At 43.1% G+C, this 20269-nt stretch overlaps 1 protein-coding gene across 1 annotated transcript in view; it reads right to left on the reverse strand.

The window, feature by feature from the left end:
- The window catches only part of DLG5 (discs large MAGUK scaffold protein 5), a 298386-nt gene that overhangs the window by 129608 nt on the left and 148509 nt on the right, over positions 1-20269 (reverse strand). Inside the window, 3 exon segments of the mRNA XM_030203236.1 lie at positions 3934-4061; positions 5526-5658; positions 18429-18554. Coding sequence (XP_030059096.1) covers positions 3934-4061; positions 5526-5658; positions 18429-18554 — 387 coding nt within the window.

Consider the following 20269-nt stretch of genomic DNA (forward strand, 5'->3'; position numbering starts at 1 on the left):
ATGGTATAGCTTAAGTCCTTTCTGTGCCTGCTGCACAGGAACTATGGCCTACAGCACACTGTGGATGTTGGAGATAAATGCACCGCAGCTGACCCCATGATGTAAACCAAGACCACCCATACTGAAGCAAGTACTCTCAAACCATGACTGTGAATGGCGATCCGGAGGTCCTGTAAGGAAGCCACCACTTAGACTATGCTAAGGAACGAATTACTTGATCATGTCTAACTCATGACCATGAGAGAAGGACCCAATTGAGGGGAACACGGAAGGGATCTAAATGTAGCCCAAAAGGGTATATGATCCACCAGAGATTGATGAAAATCATCACCTATGTGTCCCACAGGAACGGATGACAGATGGTGCCACAAAAGTGCACCATAGAAAATGTAAAGGAGGAGCCAAACAGCTTCAAGCAACTGTCATGTGACTCAGGATAATAAGATACAGAAAAAGAAACCACCAAGCAGGATGCAAACAAGCAATGTCTGGAGGAGGAAGGAAGGCCAAACAACAGCTGGCAGGGTTAAAAGGGAGGTGAAGGAAGCTATAAGAGCAAAAAGAAAATCTATCAGAAAATGGAAGAAGGATCCAACTGAAAATAATGGCAAGTCAAATGCAAAGCACTGATAAGGAAGGCAAAGAGGGACTTTGAAAAAAAAAATTGCGTTGTAGGCAAAAACACATAGTAAAAATATTTTTAGGTTTATTAAAAGCAAAAAGCCGGCAAAATAATCAGTTAGACTGCCAGATGACTGAGGGGTAAAAGTGGCAATCAGGGAAGACAAAGCCATAGTGGAGAGATTAACTGAATTCTTTGCTTCAGTCTTCACAGAGGAAGATTTGGGAGAGATACCAGTGCAAGAAATGGTATTCAAAGCTGACAAATTCAGAGAAACTGAATGAAACCTCTATAAACCTGGAAGATGTAATGGTGCAATTTGACAAATTGAAGAGTAGCAAATCGCCTGGACCAGATGGTATTCATCCCAGAGTACTAACAGAATTGAAAAATGAACTTGCAGGACTACTGTTAATAATATGTAATTTATCTTTAAAATCAAGCCTGGTACCGGACGATTGGAGGGTAGCCAATATGACACTGATTTTTAAAAAAGGTTCCACAGATGATCCGGGAAATTATAGACCGGTGAGCCTAACGTAGGTGCTGGGCAAAATGGTAGAGGCTCTCCTCAGAAAAGCGAGCAAGGAGCCAAACCACATGGAGCAAATAGGCCACAAAGGGCTCAGCGTGTAGAGTTCCCTCCAACTGTACTTTAGAAGCCACTGCAGCAACAGTGAGAAGCCATTCACCAAAATAAAACTGCAAGCCCATTTCCTATTTTAAAAATGGCTAATAAAATAGAATGACACTTACCTGAACTCCAAAGAGAGCAGTAAGAGAAAAATAAATAAGTGGAAATCACATACTGGCTAGCTGAAGGGATTCCAGTCAGGAGACAATGAAATCAGATACTTTTTCTTTCTTGTTCCTTTGTCGCTTCATAGTACTCCTTATGAGGAAACCACAGGGAAGGAGTGTAACTGGTGGGGGATGGGAGGGATCCAGCACCACCGAGTGTCACCCTATCTGGGGGATGAGGGACCTGGCATCATCAGGTATCATCATAGCTTAGTTGGGAATATCCGAGGATAAATGAGCAAATTCAGCCAGCATTAACCCCCTCTTCACCGACACAAACTAGTGCAAGAGCTACCAGATAAACACCAAAAAGGAGGTGCACAAATCGTCCACCATCCAATTGGAGAGAGAGAAATATACTAAACATTTTAGGCTGCACAATACCCTTATGTGGTAAATCACTTGAAACTATTTTTTTTCTCTCTATCCGCTGGTAGATGGACATAACCCATTGGTTTGGACTGGTCTGGTATGGACGTGAAAAATATATAAATATATGATCTCTTTAAGTGTTGTAAACTTGGATTACAACCAAGCCATTTCTTAAGTGAAAGGTATGAAAGGAGGGGGGTCGGGAGTGGGGGTGTAGCTCAATGATTAAAGTACCAGGCTGGCAACCAGGGAAGCCTCCAATGACTCAGGTATAAACATAGTAAGCCCTCCAGGGACAATGAAATATCTGGTATAGCTGAATGTAACTCACCTTGGGCTAACACTGAAAAGGGTGTGAGCTAAATCCAAATAAATGTGGGACTCTTAAGGCACGCTAGTGTTTTTAGCATGCGCTAATATTTAGGGCACGCTAAACGTTAGAGATGTATGGACATCGTCAATATTTAGCGCGCCCTAAATAGAGCATGCTAAAAATGCTAGCGCGTTAGTAAAAGAGGCCCTAAGTAAATATGTACATAGAAACTAACATGAAATGAAAGAAATGCACACAGGGAGAGTGTGGTCTAGAATGGCAGGTTGAGAATTTATCATTGTCACTGGCCTATGGCAAAACATTCTTATTACTCTGTCAGTTATGCTACTCAGGCCCACTGAAATAAACTTTTACATCACAAATATTTTGCAACAATTTTCACAAGAATAATTTAATCTGTAAACTATTTATTAAAAATGCCACACTCAAGGAGTAAAACTAACAGAGTAATAGGCTGCTGTAGACAGTAAAAACATGACATCAATTCTTTTGAGTACGCAGAAGCCTTTAAAAAAACAAAAACAGAAGAGATGAGGAAATACAGATAATCCATCATCATAAAGGGGGTTATATGGAAAGAAATGTTATCTGCCATAAGAATCTCTGTCTTCTTGGGAAGACAAGTGTATTTTTCTATAGTAGCAACCATTAGTATTTGACACATCTATATCTCAAGTTCAAGGCTCATGTTCTACCGTAACACTATGGCGTCTCTGGCTGCAAGTAGTATTTGTTCTGTAATGATGCATTTGGTAGAGATGGGTAGACTATTAGTAATCCAATTGAGAGAACTGTACAAACAATGCCAAGAAAATCAACCAATTTTATCAATTTAGGATTCTACAGTTGATAGCCAAGACTTCTATTCTTTTGTATTCCTGAATTGTAAATTTAAGTGTTCATTTTCACGCTAATTATGGTATATATTCTTTGAGGGTACAAAGACCTGTATTTATGTGTCACAAATAATATTGTTCAGTAATTTTTCAATGGAATCAAATAATTGGGAGATACCTGTGCAGAAAGACACAAAAAGTCAAGTGCAGGATACAAGACATACCAGAAGAGGGGTAAAAAAAAGAAACAGGGAAAGTGATTTTTTTCCCCAGCAGTTATCCAATAAACACCTACTTTGTCCATTTCTTTTTAAATCAGCATTTATCAGTTAAAACCTAAAATAAGAAGCCCTACTAATTATAACTCAATTTTTGGCAGAGGTAGAAGAAAACGTGTAGCAGAACAGAACAAAATCCCTAGCCAAGTGTTGCTTTTCACCAAGAAAAGGAGAAAACCACCAAACCACTAGCCAGAAGATTTTTGTAGGATGAAGCCTCTTTTCTCCCCCTACCTCCAATATTTTTGAAAGACAACCTAAAATCATAAAAATAGGCGCTAGGCTGGATGTACTTGGATCCTCACCTTCAGAACAACTGTGAAGTACAAACTAACAAAATTAAATCAATATTCATTTTGCAAATTTCATATACTGTTCCTCATTTTAAAAAATTAAGCAGTTATGCCTTGATGCTCAGAAGCAAACACAGGTGCTAGAGGCCATTAGTGCCCATATATTAATAATTTATTGAACTATAGAAGTTGCTCTATTAGCACACACAAATAAGTACTTAATTTAAAGATCATGCCCTATGTGGAAGTACTCTTATAAATAAGTGTGGTTATAAGCTGCTACTCATACACAACAGATCATTAGCTGCTTGTAAAATAAGCTTTCAATATGTATAAATCAATTTTAAAATAAATACAGATATACAATCTGTAGTTAATGATGAGATTGCCACAGTACCTTAATCGACCATCTGCAATACTTCCTTTGTCCACTTTTGTAACAAATATTCCAGTGTCTCCAGGAAGGTATGGTTCGCTCACACCTTCTCCCACATCAAACCCAAGTGCTTTCAAATCCATATCATCCTGACAGCATAAAAATTAAGAGTTTATTGTGTACAACTGAAGTACAGAGCTTTCTCACATTTATAATCTGAGTGGAACCAAGTCTTGCAAACCTAGCAGGCTATATTGAAATCAAGTTGAAACACTGCTCACAACGTTATATGGACAAAGAGCATTTTACCTCCACATTATTTGACTGAAAACCGCACAATCTCAATATGGCTAAACTGATCATGCATTGTTCTACTATGTAAATTTTTGCTACATTGAGAAGTGTTCTTCCTGGAATTGTATTTAGGTTTTGGGGGAAGAAACAACATGTGAAGATGATCTTCAAATCTATGTGCATACTTTTAAAGCTGAATTTTTCCTACACAAAAGCCAGGTGCAAGTCATCATGGACACTTTCCCTTCAAAAACTGGTAGAAAAACAGGGTAAAAAAGTATAGCTTGACTCATAAGCTGAGGGTGTTTACTGTTTTGTCTTTTGTCTAAGATCATGAATCTGTACAATACTGGGAAGAAAGGGGCTGGCAACCTGCTACCCTTCCTCTTTGAGGAAATGATTATATTATGATCATAACCAATATCCTGTTACACTTGAAACTAAGCAGGCAGAAGTAGGGCAAATTGAGTTGTAACTATTAAAAAGAGATGAAAGTGACTGTTGAATTGCAAGTCAGACGTCTCTTTCCCCTTTTACATCATAATCAAATTAACCATCTAAAAAAAAAATAAATAAGTGAAAGAAATCAAGGGTTCTGCCCTCCTCTAGCCTACCATACATAGCTATGTGATTTTGATTTTAGTAAGTTAATAGATGGATATTTTCTTTTAGCCTAGGCAACTGAACAAGCATGCAAAACAAAAATACAGTTAACACAGTAAATATGGGAAGGGAAGGGAAATGGGACTTGATATACCGCCTTTCAGAGGTTTTTGCAACTACATTCAAAGCGGTTTGTATATATATTCAGGTACTTATTTTGTACCAGGGGCAATGGAGGGTTAAGTGACTTGCCCAGAGTCACAAGGAGCTGCAGAGGGAATCGAACTCAGTTCCCCAGGATAAAGGCCACTGCACTAACCACTAGGCTACTCCTCCACTCCAGAGTGGCAGATATAATAATGGCAGATAACGACCAGAATGGTCCATCCAGGTCTGTTTAGTTAAGTGACTAGTATTATAACTGCTGCTCTATGTAGGTAACACCCTCTCCATGCTTTTGTTTAGAATTATAAGTGCTGCTCTATGCAGGTTACTCTCCCCACGATCTATGACTTTTATGAAGCCCAAGTAGAAATTTAACTTTGCTTTCGGTGAAAATGCTGTATAGTTAGATTCCATCCTCTTGCCACTTTATGATCCTCCATGTTTATCCCAGGCATTTTTGAATTCCATCACTGTCCCAGCTACACTTTCCATGCAAAACATATTTCCTTATATTGACTTTAAGCAGCCATCAACACTATAAACTTCCTTACTCTGTCTTTTTCAAACTCCACTACTTCAGTTTCCCATTCAAGAGAATCCGTATCTATTGCTGAATCATGAGAACTGTGAGCCATCAATTGCCGAAATCTCGCTTCTTTTTCCAACTGATTCTCCATCTTCTCTCTATGAGCAAAGAGATTCAGGGATTTCAGTAACCATTTTAATATGTAATGTACATCATGACATATGTACTATTTGAATTTTTAAGTAGGGGACAAAATTGTCACCATTAAGCAGCATGTATATTCCTTCTCATTATTCACAAAAGAAAATTCCTTACTTGTCATATCAATGGAATACGTTTTATCACTGCTTACGTTTTGTGCGTATTAAAGTTAAAACACGTGGAACAACAACTAAAATGGAGCTGATGTTGGCAGACAAGGACTACTTAATATACCTATGTGCTCATTTGTACCAAAATATATTACAGAGAAATCATTAGATTCTAAAACACCATAGATTATGGTAGTATAAGTACACAGTCTAAAAACATTAAATAAAATCAAACAGCTTTTAATTTAAAAAAACCTTCCCATTTTCTGTTGGGGAATGGGAAAGTTCCTGGCTTTACATTGTAAAGCAAAGTTCTAAGAATTCTTTTATCCAATTTTGTGCAAAAGAAAACTACTTTTTCTTTCCTTCTGCAGACAGGGAAGGAAAAACCTATGTATTATGTGGGACCCTAACTATGGTGGCGTGCAGGAATGAGGAATCATTAAGAATGCACCCTATGGGCTGTTTACTAAGGCACACTAGCGTTTTTAGAACGTGGTAATGCTAGAGACACCCATATATTCCTATGAGTGTCTCTAGCATTAGTGCATGCTAAAAACACTAGTGCGCCTGTAGCACAGCTTAATAAACAGGGCCCTAAGCTTGGGAACACTGGCTTTGTTGCCTGCATCCAACCACAGGGCTTAGACATAAGAATGTTTTGAAACCAAAACATTACAGCTATAAATTAGCTTTGTAATAAATTAACTCAGTACAGTTAGGGTCTGTTTTCTATAGCTTTTCTGCTATAACAGTGTTTCCCAAAGTGGGCGTTGTGACCTGGATGAGTGCTCCATAGGATGTCACTGCCCTGCGCCACTCGCAAGGTTGCAAACGTTTTGGCCACACAAATTGAGCTTTGTGGCTGCAGAAAGATTGGTGAGCACTGATGTATTATGTGCCTATGAAAAAAAATCAAAGTGTGTCTTTATTGTACTACATAAAATATTTTAAAGGAGTTACAGTGATGAAAAGACTTGTGAATCCCTAGTAAAATAATGGGAATTACAAGATTTTACCATGTTACCCTTGCTTAATTGAAACCAGTCTTTTCTTAGGCAACAAAAAGTATCATTTAAATCAGTTTTGTGTTTGAATGTAGAAGGCAGGAACTTCGGGGGTAATTTTACAAGTGATTTCAGTGTGCAGATCAGTGTTTGCATGCTCAAGTAGGCATTTTTAAAACTGACCCAATGTATACATGTATAAAAACGGGAACAAATAAAAAGCCACTAAATGCTCCCACATTATGGATGTAGTAAATCAGAACATGCTAGCTAGATAGTGGGTCCTTCTCTGTCCCCAACACACCACCTCTAGAAAATAAATACCATACACTTAGCACATGCAAACAGCTTACATACTGCAAAATCTTTAACACACTTTGTAGTAAGCATTTTAACACGCGCTAAGCACCCCATAGTTATTTCTGCCTTGAAACATGTTTAACTTTGGGGAGGAGTTTTTGGGGAGATAATTTTATGCACATATGTTGCCTTCATAAAACAGGGGAAACATATACAACTATGTGCCTTAAAAGCCTAGGAACCCTATTACAAAATTACCTCCAATAAAACTAATTCAAAATCGGTATGTTAAACACAAAAACTTCTTGTTCCCCTAACCCAAGTAGTTGCCTAATTAGAATCAGGTACTTAAATAATTGGTTAACAAGTACACTATTCTGCTGAATAAATCTGCACAACTTTATCTGAGCACACTGTCCTAAATACAAGTCCAAAAGATTTTGAGTTTCATAGTATCTACAAAAGAGCAGTTGATTTCCATCTGTCTGGACAGGGTTAAAAGACCCTTTCTAAACATTTGGGGCTCCATCTACCTATTGTCAGATAAGGTAAAATTATGTATAATCATACCTGATAATTTTCTTTCCATTAATCATAGCTGATCAATCCATAGACTGGTGGGTTGTGTCCATCTACCAGCAGGTGGAGATAGAGAGCAAACTTTTGCCTCCCTATATGTGGTCATGTGCTGCCGGAAACTCCTCAGTATGTCGATATCAAAGCTCCATCCGCAGGACTCAGCACTTAGAGAATTACACCCACGAAGGGACACTCTGCCCAGCTCACCACCGCCGAAACGGGGGAGGGGAATTAACCCAGCTCATCCCCACACAAGTGGGGGAGGGGAATCCGTCCAGCTCATCCCCGCGGAGCGGGGGAGGGACACCACACCCGCCGATGCGGGGGGATCTGGCTTATCCTGCAACCGCAACCGCGGGAGGAGCTGACTGACCCTAACACCGCCGAAGCGGGAGGGGTACAAAGCTGCCCTACAGCCGCACGAAGCGGGAGGGAGTGCCGGCAGAATTTATGTCTCAATCCAGCCCCGTAAAACGGAGGGGAGAGGAATGCAGCAGCTCACTGTAACACAAACTCGTCTCAACTCTTGAAGAATCCAAGTGAAAGAACTTGAACACGAAGTCTTTCTGAAATAACTGAAGACTAAACTTGAACCTGAAATGCAACCAGAATAAAAACAGAACAGATATCTGGGAGGGGCTATGGATTGATCAGCTATGATTAATGGAAAGAAAATTATCAGGTATGATTATACATAATTTTACCTTCCATATCATCAAGCTGATCAATCCATAGACTGGTGGGATGTACCGAAGCAGTACTCACCCAGGGCGGGACATTGAAATCCCTGACCTCAACACTGAAGCTCCAAACCGGGCCTCCGCCCGTGCAGCCACAGTCAAACGGTAATGCTTGGAGAATGTATGAGCCGAAGCCCAAGTTGCCGCCTTGCATATCTCTTCCAAGGAGACGGATCCGGCCTCTGCCATCGAGGCCAGCCTGAGCTCTCGTGGAGTGAGCCTTCAGCTGGATAGGCGGCACCTTCCCCGCGGCCACATAAGCCGCTGCAATGGCTTCCTTGACCCATCTTGCCACTGTAGGCTTAGCAGCCTGCAGACCCTTACGAGGACCTGCAAACAGGACAAACAGATGATCCGATTTCCGGAAATCATTGGTCACTTCCAAGTATCTGATGATGACTCGTCTCACATCCAGATATTCAAGAGCGGAGTACTCCTCTGGGTAGTCCTCCCTACGAAAGGAAGGGAGACAGAGCTGCTGATTCACATGGAAGCGAGAAACAATCTTGGGCAGGAAGGAAGGCACTGTGCGAATAGTCACTCCTGCCTCAGTGAACTGCAGAAAAGGCTTTCGACATGAGAGCGCCTGGAGCTCGGAAACTCTTCTGGCTGAAGTGATAGCCACCAAAAAGACTGCTTTCAACGTCAGGTCTTTCAGAGATGCCCTCGACAAGGGTTCAAAAGGCGGCTTCTGCAATGCTCTTAGCACCAGGTTGAGATTCCACGCAGGCACCACTGAGTGCAGAGGAGGGCGCAGGTGATTAACTCCCTTGAGAAAGCGCACCACATCTGGCTGCGAAGCCAGGGAAGCACCCTTCAGGCGGTCCCTGAAGCAAGCCAGAGCCGCTACCTGGACTTTAAGGGAACTGAGCGACAGGCCTTTCTCCAGACCTTCTTGCAGGAACGCCAACACTGAAGAAATTGGAGCAGTGAAGGGAGAAAGTGAGCCTGCTTCACACCATGCTGCAAAGATACGCCAAACCCTGGCGTAAGCAGTAGAAGTAGAGCGCTTCCTCGCTCTCAGCATAGTGGCGATGACCTTGTCTGAGAAGCCCTTCTTCCTCAGACGCTGCCGCTCAATAGCCAGGCCGTAAGACCAAAGGGAGAGGGATCCTCCATCACCACGGGACCCTGATGTAACAGGCCCTGCTCCACTGACAGCCGCAGAGGATCGTCGACTGAGAGCCTGATCAAGTCCGCATACCAGGGACGTCTGGGCCAATCCGGACCCACCAGGATTACCCTGCCGGGATGCTTTGCCACCCGGTCTAGCACCCTGCCCAACATGGGCCAGGGCGGGAACACATAGAGGAGCTCTTGTATCGGCCACTGTTGGAGAAGAGCATCTACTCCCAGGGATCGAGGGTCCCGTCCTCTGCTGAAAAAGCGCGGCACTTGGCAATTGGCCGATGACGCCATCAGATCTAGGCTCGGCTGGCCCCAGCGCTTCGTGATGTCCAAGAACGCCTGAGCAGATCGTTGCCACTCTCCGGGCTCCAAGGTATGGCGACTGAGAAAGTCCGCCTTGACATTCATGACTCCGGCAATGTGGGCCGCTGAAAGCTGCTCCAGGTTCGCTTCCGCCCACTGGCAAAGACTCATAGCCTCCTTGGCTAGAGGGGCGCTCTTGGTACCTCCCTGGCGGTTGATATAGGCCACAGCCGTGGCATTGTCCGACAGGACCCGTACAGGCTACAACACCAGTACCGGGATGAACTCCAATAAGACCAACCGAATGGCTCTGAGTTCCAGGAGGTTGATAGACCACTTGCCTCTGCAGGAGACTAGAGCCCCTGCGCTGTCCTTCCCAAGCAGTGGGCTCCCCAGCCCATCAAAGAGGCGTCTGTCGTGACGACAATCCACTCCGGGGTCACCAGAGGCAATCCTGCAGACAACTTGTCTGTCTGCGTCCACCAGCTCAGCGCCTTGCGCACTGCTGGGTCCACGGGAAGGCGCACAGCATAATCCTCCGACATCGGAGTCCAGCGCAGCAGCAGAGATAGCTGTAGTGGTCTCATATGAGCCCTGGCCCAGGGCACTACTTCCATCGTGGCCGTCATAGAGCCCAACAGCTGCACGTAGTCCCAAGCCCGAATAGGAGAGGCTACTAGGAACTAGTCCACCTGAGCCTGAAGCTTGACAATCCGATTGTCTGGCAGGAACACTCTGCCCACTTGGGTGTCGAATCGAACTCCCAGATACTCCAGGGACTGAGTCGGGCGCAGCTGGCTCTTCTTCCAGTTGATGATCCATCCCAGGGAGCTCACAAGAGCAACTACCCGGTCCATAGCTTTGCCGCACTCTGCATAAGAGGGGGCTCGGATCAACCAGTCGTCCAGATAAGGATGGACTTGTACTCCTTCCTTTAACAGGAAGGCCGCTATGACCCCCATTACTTTGGAAAAGGTCCGCGGAGCAGTAGCCAACCCGAAAGGGAGGGCTCTGAACTGGAAGTGTCGTCTCAGGACTGTAAAACGCAGAAAGCGTTGGAGAGGAGGCCAGATGGGAATATGCAGGTACGCTTCCTTGATGTCCAAGGAAGCCAAGAACTCTCCTGCCTTCACTGCCGCTATAACAGAGCGGAGAGTCTCCATGCGAAAGTGCCTCACTTTCCAGGCCCGATTGACCCCTTGGAGGTCGAGGATAGGCCGGACAGAACCTCCTTTCTTTGGAACCACAAAGAAAATGGAGTAACGTCCCTTGCCAATCTGATTTTTTGGCACCGGAACGACCGCACCCAGGCGGATCAGGTTGTCCAAGGTCTGCTGCACTGCCACAGCTTGACCGGAGACTTGCAGGGAGAGAGTACAAACCCGTCTCTTAAGGGTTGGCAGAACTCTAGCTTGTAGCCATCTCTGATGACTTCCAGCACCCACGCGTCTGAAGTTATAGTGGTCCACTCGCCCAGAAACGAGGACAGCCGTCCTCCAAACTGCACTGGGGCGTGGACCAAGGCCCCGTCATTGGGTACGAGACCCTGGGGGAGGACCGGAGGGAGCACCTCCGGGACGGCGGTCTCTGCGAAAGGAATGCTGCTTGGGGGAGAATTCCTCTTGAAGGAAGAGGGGGCAGAGGAACCCGACTTGCCCGGGCGGTACCGACGGGCTTCCAGCAACCGTCCTCTGGAGGTACCGGGACGAGTACTAGCCCGAGCCCTGACCTCTGGTAATTTCTTGCCCTTAGACGTGCCGTTTTTTGATCGGTCACGATTTTGTCCAGCTCGACCCCAAAGAGCAGCTTGCCTTTAAAAGGCAATCTAGCCAGGCGGGATTTAGAGGCGTGGTCAGCAGACCAATGTTTCAGCCAAAGCCACCGCCGCGCAGAGACTGTCTGAGCCATGCCTTTAGCTGAGGCTCTCAAGACATCATACAGCAAGGCTGCCAAATAGGCTAAGCCCGATTCCAGGGCCGGCCAATCAGCCCTCAAGGAAAGATCCGAGGGGGAAGCCCGCTGCACCATAGTCAGGCACGCCCTGGCCACATAGGAGCCGCAAACTGAGGCCTGCAAACTTAAAGCAGCTGCCTCAAAGGACGACCTTAAGGCCACCTCCAATCTTCTGTCTTGGGCGTCCTTTAGGGCCGTGCCACCTTCCACCGGCAACGCCGTTTTCTTAGTCACCGCAGTGATTAAAGAATCCACGGTAGGCCACAGATAGGCCTCACGTTCACTCACAGCCAAAGGATAGAGGCGGGACATAGCCCTAGCCACTTTAAGGCTCGTTTCCGGGACATCCCATTGAGCCGCAATTAAGGTGTGCATGGCATCATGCACGTGGAAGGATCTAGGCGGGCGCTTCGTCCCCAGCATAATGGCAGAGCCAACAGGGGCTGAGGGAGAGACGTCCTCCGGAGAGGAAATCTTCAAAGTGTCCATGGCCTGTAACAACAGGTTGGGCAAATCCTCTGGGCTAAAAAGCCGCGCTGCAGAGGGGTCATCCGCTCCATCCGAGCGGGGATCTATCTCCTCCAAGGAATCCGCAAAGGACCGTTGGGAGACCTCAGACACGCTGCCCTCATCTACATCGGAGGAGACAAAGTCCTCCAAGGCCTGGAAATCAACCCGAGGGCGTTTACCTCTGGGAACCTCAACCTCTTTATCAGAAGAGGGAGCAGGGGCAGCGTTTTGCATGAGGAAAGCCTGATGCACTTCCGCAGCCTGGGCAACAGCCCTAGACGCACTCTCAACCGGCGCTCGCAATAGCGGGGGAGAGACATGCTGCGCATCCAAAATGGCGTCCGGCGCGAAACTCCGCGAAGGAGCCGCGCGGGAAGAACGGCGCTTAACTTTAGCCGCTTTGTGCCGTCGCCCAAATTAAGGGCGTTCATGGCATTAATGTCTCCAACCTCAAGGGCGGCCCACGAAGAAGCCGTCCGAGCCGCGTGGCCGGCCAAGATGGCGGAGGCGAGGAGCGGGGGATGGGCGTTTATGGCGGGAAAAAACCGCCACGCCGGAGGAACGACCTGGACATTCATCGGTCACTAAACTGTCACCCATCAAGGGCGAATCAGGTTGTAAAACCCCCGCATCCCCTCTAGAAGCGCTCCAGCGATCCGGGGAGCGACCCTTTGCGCCCTCGCCCTCCGACGCCATATGCCACGAGGAGAAGAATCGGGGAACCCCCTGCCCGCTATAAAAAGGTAAAATTACCTGCTTGCCGCTCCGAGCTGTAACGAACTGGTGTCCCAGTGAGTAGCTGCAATGAACGTTTAAAGAAACGTCGAATTAAACGCCTTTAAAGACGTTTAAATTTTTTTTTTTTTTTTTTTTTAAACGGAGCCAGCGGGAGGGGGGAGAAAAGGAGGGACCTGGCACCACCAGGTTTGCACTTGCTCAAAAGAGCCCTCAACCCCAGGCCTCAACAAAACCTAAGGATTAGGCTTGGAGGCCTAGCCAGAGCTGCTGCTGTGTGTGACCACCACCTGCTGAGATAGAGAACATACTGGGGAGTTTCCGGCAGCACATGACCACATATAGGGAGGCAAAAGTTTGCTCTCTATCTCCACCTGCTGGTAGATGGACACAACCCACCAGTCTATGGATTGATCAGCTTGATGATATGGAATCTAAATTTAAAACAAAATTAAAAAATTAAATTAAAAAAACTAAGAAAATCATCCACAAAGTCAGATAACTCCAGATTAATACCTAAAGATCTGCAGCTTGTCTTATTATTCTCTTTCATACTGGGTCAGACCAATGGTCCATCTAGCCCAGTATCCTGTTGCCAATTCAGGTCACAAGTACCTGGCAGAAACCCAAATAGTAGCAAGATTCCATACTATCAATCCCAGGGCAAGCAGTGGCATCCCCATGCCTGTCTCAATAGCTGACTATGGACGTTTCCTCCAGGAACTTATCCAAGCCTTTTTTAAACCCAGATATATGCTAACCACTGTTACCATATCATCCTGCAATGAATTCCAGAGCTCAACTATTCATTGAGTGAAAAATATTTCCTCCTATTTGTTTTAAAAGTATTTCCATGTAACTTCATTGAGTGTCCCCTGGTCTTTGTACTTTTTGAAAGAGTAAAAAATCAATTCACTTCTACTTATTCCACACCTCAATCATATCTCTCTCCTCAGCAGTCTCTTTTCCAAGCTGAAGAGGCCTAACCTCTTTAGCTTTTCCTCATACTGGAGGAGTTCCATCCCTTTTAACATTTTGGTCACTCTTCTTTGAAACTTTTCTAATTCCATTATATCTTTTTTGAGATACGGCGACCAGAAAGGAACACAATACTGAAGGTGAGGTCACACCATGGAGCAAAACAGGCATTATAGTACTCTTGGTCTTATTTACCATCTCTTTCCTAATAATTCCTAGCATCCTGTTTGATTTTTTGGCAGCTGCCACACACACAGAAGATTTCAGCATACTGTCTATAACAACACCTACATCTTTTTCTTGGATGCTGAACCCCAATGCGGACCCTAGCATCAGGTAACTATGATTTGGGTTATTCTTCCCAATGTGCGTCACACTTTGCATTTGTCCACATTAAATTTCATCTGCCATTTGGATGTCCATTCTTCTCTTGCTGCAGCTGATATGATGGCTTATACATCAACCATTAAAAGAAAAACCTGAATAGTAGTAGTGTTCATGGAAAGATAGTTAAGAAAACAAACACTGCTCTCTAAAAAAAAAAAAACTGCTTCTCAGCTAATCTTCTGGATGACCCACAACACTTCTAGAATAATGTTCTCTGGGTATATGAGTTAAACCTTGCACCCTGCCACAGTAATAAAATATTTTGTTTTGTGAAAAGCAAACACTTCCTTCCAAATTAAGAACCTCATCCCAACTGTCAAGCATGGTATTAAAGGTATCAGGGAACTCAACTGCGTGACTTCATCAGGATCTGCACAGCTAGCCATCATCAATGGAACCAAGAATTCTGCTTTATATCAGAGAATCCATGACCTAAAACAGAGTCAAAAATGAAGCAAGATGATACTAAACATTCAAGTAGATCTACTACAGAATGGGTGAAGAGATTCTGTAGTTTGGCTTTAACCACGTCAAAGCCCTGCCATGATGAAAAGATAACAGTATCAGAACAGGCTGATAACTGGAATGAATGCTTAAAAATGTCATTAGAAAAAACAGCCCTTCTAAAGAAGGTCCTATGCTCCACAAACAAACGTTCTCCTCAGAACTACAAATCCTTAAGCGTCAAAAACATCAACTTGAAAGAAAATGGCGAAAATCTAACCTAGATGAAGACAGCTTAACTGTAAAAACACATGGCAATGTATCGCCGGGCCGTAACAGTAAAAAAAAAAATATTTTTCTCAACACATAAGCTGCACATTCAACCAAGCAGCTATTTAAAATAGGAAACAGCCTACTGCAAACTCCAAAACAGAACCAGCTTTCCCAGTCACAACTAACCAGCACTGATTTTGCCACTTACTTTGCTAATGAAAAGAACACGCCCTCTTCCCCACCATTCACAGCCATCTGGGACCCATTCAACTAGATCACAGGTAAAGCTTTTGAAAATATCCTGAAAGGTCTACGGCCCACAGCCTGCCCTCCTGATCCCTGCCCAGCAAAGACGTACAATGAATGAGAACAGGCCTTATTGAAGGGGCCACTAAAATTGTTAACTCCTCTCTTATGGAAAGGCAGCTGCCAACAATACTAAAAAGAGTTGTGGCATGTCCCCTTCTGAAAGAGCTCACTGGACCAGGACAAGCTCGAAAACTTCCGACCAGTCTCTAGTATTCTTTTCCTGCCAAAACTTACAGAACAGTCTGCACTCAACTCAACGACTGGCTAATTGAAAGTAATTGGCTAGACCCATGACAATCTGGCTTCAGACCTAGGTACAGAACAGACAGTTCTTGTGCCCTTCTTTATGATCTGCACAGAAATTGTGACAGGGGATCTGCCTCACTACTAGTGTTGCTCGATTTCTTGGCAGCCTTCGACACCATGGATAATAATATCATGCTTACAAGACTGGCAGAAACAGGTACCAGTGGCACAGCACTTGGTTCAAATCCTGTTTGAATCCCTATTTGTCAGCAACAGCACATCATTACCTTGGGCACTGAACTGTGGAGTGCCACAGGGATCCGGGATCCATACTGTCTCTGATTTTATTTAATATCTACCTCAAGCCTCTGGCTGAGCTGCTTCGGTCGATGGACACAAAATTTTACGTCTATACTGATAATATGCAACTACTCATATCCACTGAACCAGATCTACCCCACAGCTCTAAGTAAACTGACTGCTTGCCTAACCGCAACTCAGGCATGGGCGAACAACAACAAATTCTGCCTGAAACCAAGTAAAACAGAGATTCTTTAGGCACCAAACAAAAGTGGACAAATACCCGACTTCATATTTCCCAAAAGGTATTTTGAACTCCCCATAAAATCACAGGTAAGGAATCTTGGGATACCGCTAGACTCATCACTTACTCTGATCCTGCAAATTCAAACAACCTTCAAAAATTGTCTCTGTCACCTATGGCAGCCATGAAATCTCTCTCCATATACTGAAAAGTCTGACCACAGTGGTCCATGCCATGATAACATCACGACTAAACTACTGTAATGCTCTGTACACTGGCCAAACCAAAAAGAGTTTGTATCAGCTCCAACTAATTCAGAATGCTGCAGCACAACTGATAGAAGGCTGCAAGTGGCATGACCACATCACACCCTTCCTGTAAAAGCTATACCGGCTGCCAGTACCTTACACACAGCTAAATTTTAAACTCTAATGTTTGATTTCAAGGTCCTCAGACAAAACGGGTCAGCGCACTTAAAGAAAAAGTTAGCCCTTTAGAGACCTGCCAGTGAGCCTTCTCAGGAGTAGCACCCTAAGCTCTGGAATTTACTCCCTGAGGGGCTATGTCTAATTCGAGACTGCTTATTTCTGGGATAAGCATCATTACTACTACTATTTAGCAATTCTATAGCGCTACAAGGCGTACGCAGCGCTGCACAAACATAGAAGAAAGACAGTCCCTGCTCAAAGAGCTTACAATCTAATAGACAAAAATGTATTGAGCTTTTCTGGGATCTTGCCAGGTATTTGTGACCTGGATTGGTCACTGTTGGAAACAGGATACTGGGCCTGATGGACCTTTGGTCTGTCCCAGTGTGGCAATACTTATGTACTTATGAGACTACCTCTACTTCAGGAAGCAGGTGAAAGCCTGGCTCTTCTCCCACACACACTCTGCACCTGAACAAGCTTGCTACACACACTTAGATCAGTTCCTTATCTCTTGCTCAACTATACAAAGAATTGGCCTTGAGGATAGCTAAACATCTAATTATCCCAACTGATAGTGTGCCACACATCTTGTTCCCATCATATATCTACGCTTGGACCCTCAGCTATATGGCAAGCTGTACTGCAGAAAATCATTAGTATCATATCTATGTTAGCTGAATGTTCTAATGCTCTAATGCATGCTTATTAGGTGTACCATTAGTATTATGCTAACATTGTATTATATCTCTTGTATTTGAATTCCAGTACTGTTAAATGTGTATATTTTTGATATTGTTTCAAGGTAGTTTTATTATTAGGCTTCAATTTACTGTTTTCAGGTTAATCTCATTTATTGTATTTATGTTTATTCTTGGTTATTTTACTATTCTTATGCTGTTAACAAAATTGTAAGTTTTATGTTAACCTGTACTTGCTGTACACCGCCTTAATCTCTTCATAAAGGCGATTAATAAATCCCAATAAATAAATAAATTAAACAAAACACATAAACAAACTGTACTGAAATGTTGTGGAAAGAACGAAGTAAGTTGTCTGCAAGAAGTCCTCAAATGTCAAACAGCAGATACAGTTCTGCACGGAAAAAAGGGCCAAAATTCTTCAAGGACGATGTAAGAGAATGATCAACAGTTACACCAGCTACTGAATGAAAGGTTCACAAACTTTTTCACACAAGTATACTCACTATTGTCTCTTTGTGGAATAAATCAAAACATATCATTTTTGCCTGACTTATCCGTTCAATAGGGTTATTCTTCTCTCTTATCAAGGTTTAGATTAGGATCTAATCATGTTTTCAGTAGAGTTGTACTCAACAGCATATTTTACTATTCAGCCGAATACGAATAATGAAAATGATTATTTGGCCAAATATGAATATCAAATATGAATAATGGGCCTTGAGATTTAACATAATAAATAATAATAGAAGCAATGTGAAATCAGAGATCAAGTGCTTATTTCATTAGGATTAGCACAGTAGAGCCCCGGATTATTTGTATTCGAATTAAATCATTATTTGGCAGAATACAAATAATGTACTTGGGGCTGAATCGAATCGCATATGAATATCTGGTACAGCCCTAGTTTTGACTATAAATTATGTTCCTATGATATTCATAAACATTTCCTCAGCACTGTAATTTCAGCTTGTTACAGGTATGAGCTAAAACGGCTAGTATGCTGTGATAAAATTCTGAAAAAAAAAACCCCATTAAAAGCCATTACATACTTCAGTTCCTTTAGTTCACGCACAGCATCATTTTTTTGCTTTCTCATGTCATCTAGGTTGCGAAGAGCCTCTGCCAAGTCGCTCACTGCTCTGTCTCTCTCTCTTCTCAGGTTGTCACACAGGGTTCTGTCAAAGTAATAGATTTTCAAATCTATATAACAGCAACTCATCATGAAGCACACTAACATGGACAGGAAATCAGACTTCTGGTACCCTGTATTATAAAACAGCTCTATAATAAAAGAGGTGGCTTCAAATGTATTATACCTTTAACAAACAATAAACTACACTTCCAAAACACTATTATCAGGACTCATCAAAAAGTTCTCTGAAACCGATGATATATGTTTTGCTTTGGGACTAATGAAAAGGAACCATTTAATCTTACGTTGCAGCACTTTCATGGGGCTCCTCTATCTTCAATGCACACTACTACTACACTATGTTTATGACAAGTGGAGGCTCATTTTCAAAGCACTTAGACTTACAAAGTTATATAGGTTACTATGAAACTTTGTAAGTCTAAGCGCTTTGAAAATATGCCTCTATGTAACTTTGTAAATCTATGAGCTTTGAAAATAAGCACCTTAATATACATTTTCTTTCCAATGTCGATACTATGCACACATGTAATATACTAATAAATGCTGAATTTAGTATTGCTTGAAGCAGAAAGTTTATAAAAATATTCTGCATTTTTCCTTCTTCTTCATTGGAAATTATGAATTCTAATTAAAGAAACCAGCCAAGTGTTACTGCAGCTCTGAACATATCATATGCTCAACAGTTTTCTCCTACTGTGCCTACAGAAAAATTCCCTTGATAAATTAAATTTGCTATTCCTAATAATAAAGCATAAATAAAAACTGACCAAGTGTGTGTATCTGGTGTATGGCTTCAGGGTCATTGTGCATTACAAAGTTTGGCATGCACAACTGCATGAGGATTATAAAAAAAAAAAAAAAAAAAAAAGTAAACCAATCCAAATACAGAAGAGTGACAAGGACAAGGTAAATGGTTTACTCGGCATTTCTACCTCAGAGAGTCATTTTGCTAAGTTTTGTTATTCGTGCCTGTTCATTTCAGAATGTGACAGAAAAAAAAAGGACTAAAATCAATATATTTAAACATTTTTTTTTATTTAACACATTTCTAGACCACCTTCCCAAGCACTAAAAAATAACTCAAGTTTACTAAATTAATGACATAACAGGGCAAGATAAAATCTGTTGTTTCTTTCTCTATAACATTACCAAAATTCATCCCTTCCATTCTGAATGCATTATCAAAACCCTTACCCATGCTCATTACTGCCTACCTATACTACTGCAACCTTTTTCTCACAGGTCTCCTGCTGAACCATCACTAACCCCTTCAGCCTATTCAAAAACTTGTATTATCTGCAGCTTCAGTGAAAGGCAGATATAAAGATGTCTTTGCCTTCCACAGTGCTGAGCAGTAATAATTTATTAATACCTACCATTTTTCTCATTTCCTAAGCTAAGATGTCAGTGTCAGTAAAGCAGGGGAGGTTAGAAGATAACTGAACAAGTACAGGGGATACTCTTATGTTTCTCAAGATTTCCGAGATGTGATAATGTAAGGAAACTATGATTATCTGCTCTTCAAGAATACCATTTCAGTGACACACAAAAAAGCCTATTACATTGTGTGGTCCATTTTAGAGGCCAACTGAAACCAGTGGTTTTGCTCTGGCCGAAAATGAATCAGCGGCCAAACTCCGGCAACTCAGCTTTGGTCAGAACCAGAACTGTAGTCTCCCCTTAACTGAACCTACCTTTTAAAACCCCAGGAGGTCTAGTGACCTCTTCAGGACAGGA

Source organism: Microcaecilia unicolor, chromosome 5 (assembly GCF_901765095.1).
Source record: "Microcaecilia unicolor chromosome 5, aMicUni1.1, whole genome shotgun sequence".
In the NCBI taxonomy this organism is placed as follows: domain Eukaryota; kingdom Metazoa; phylum Chordata; class Amphibia; order Gymnophiona; family Siphonopidae; genus Microcaecilia; species Microcaecilia unicolor.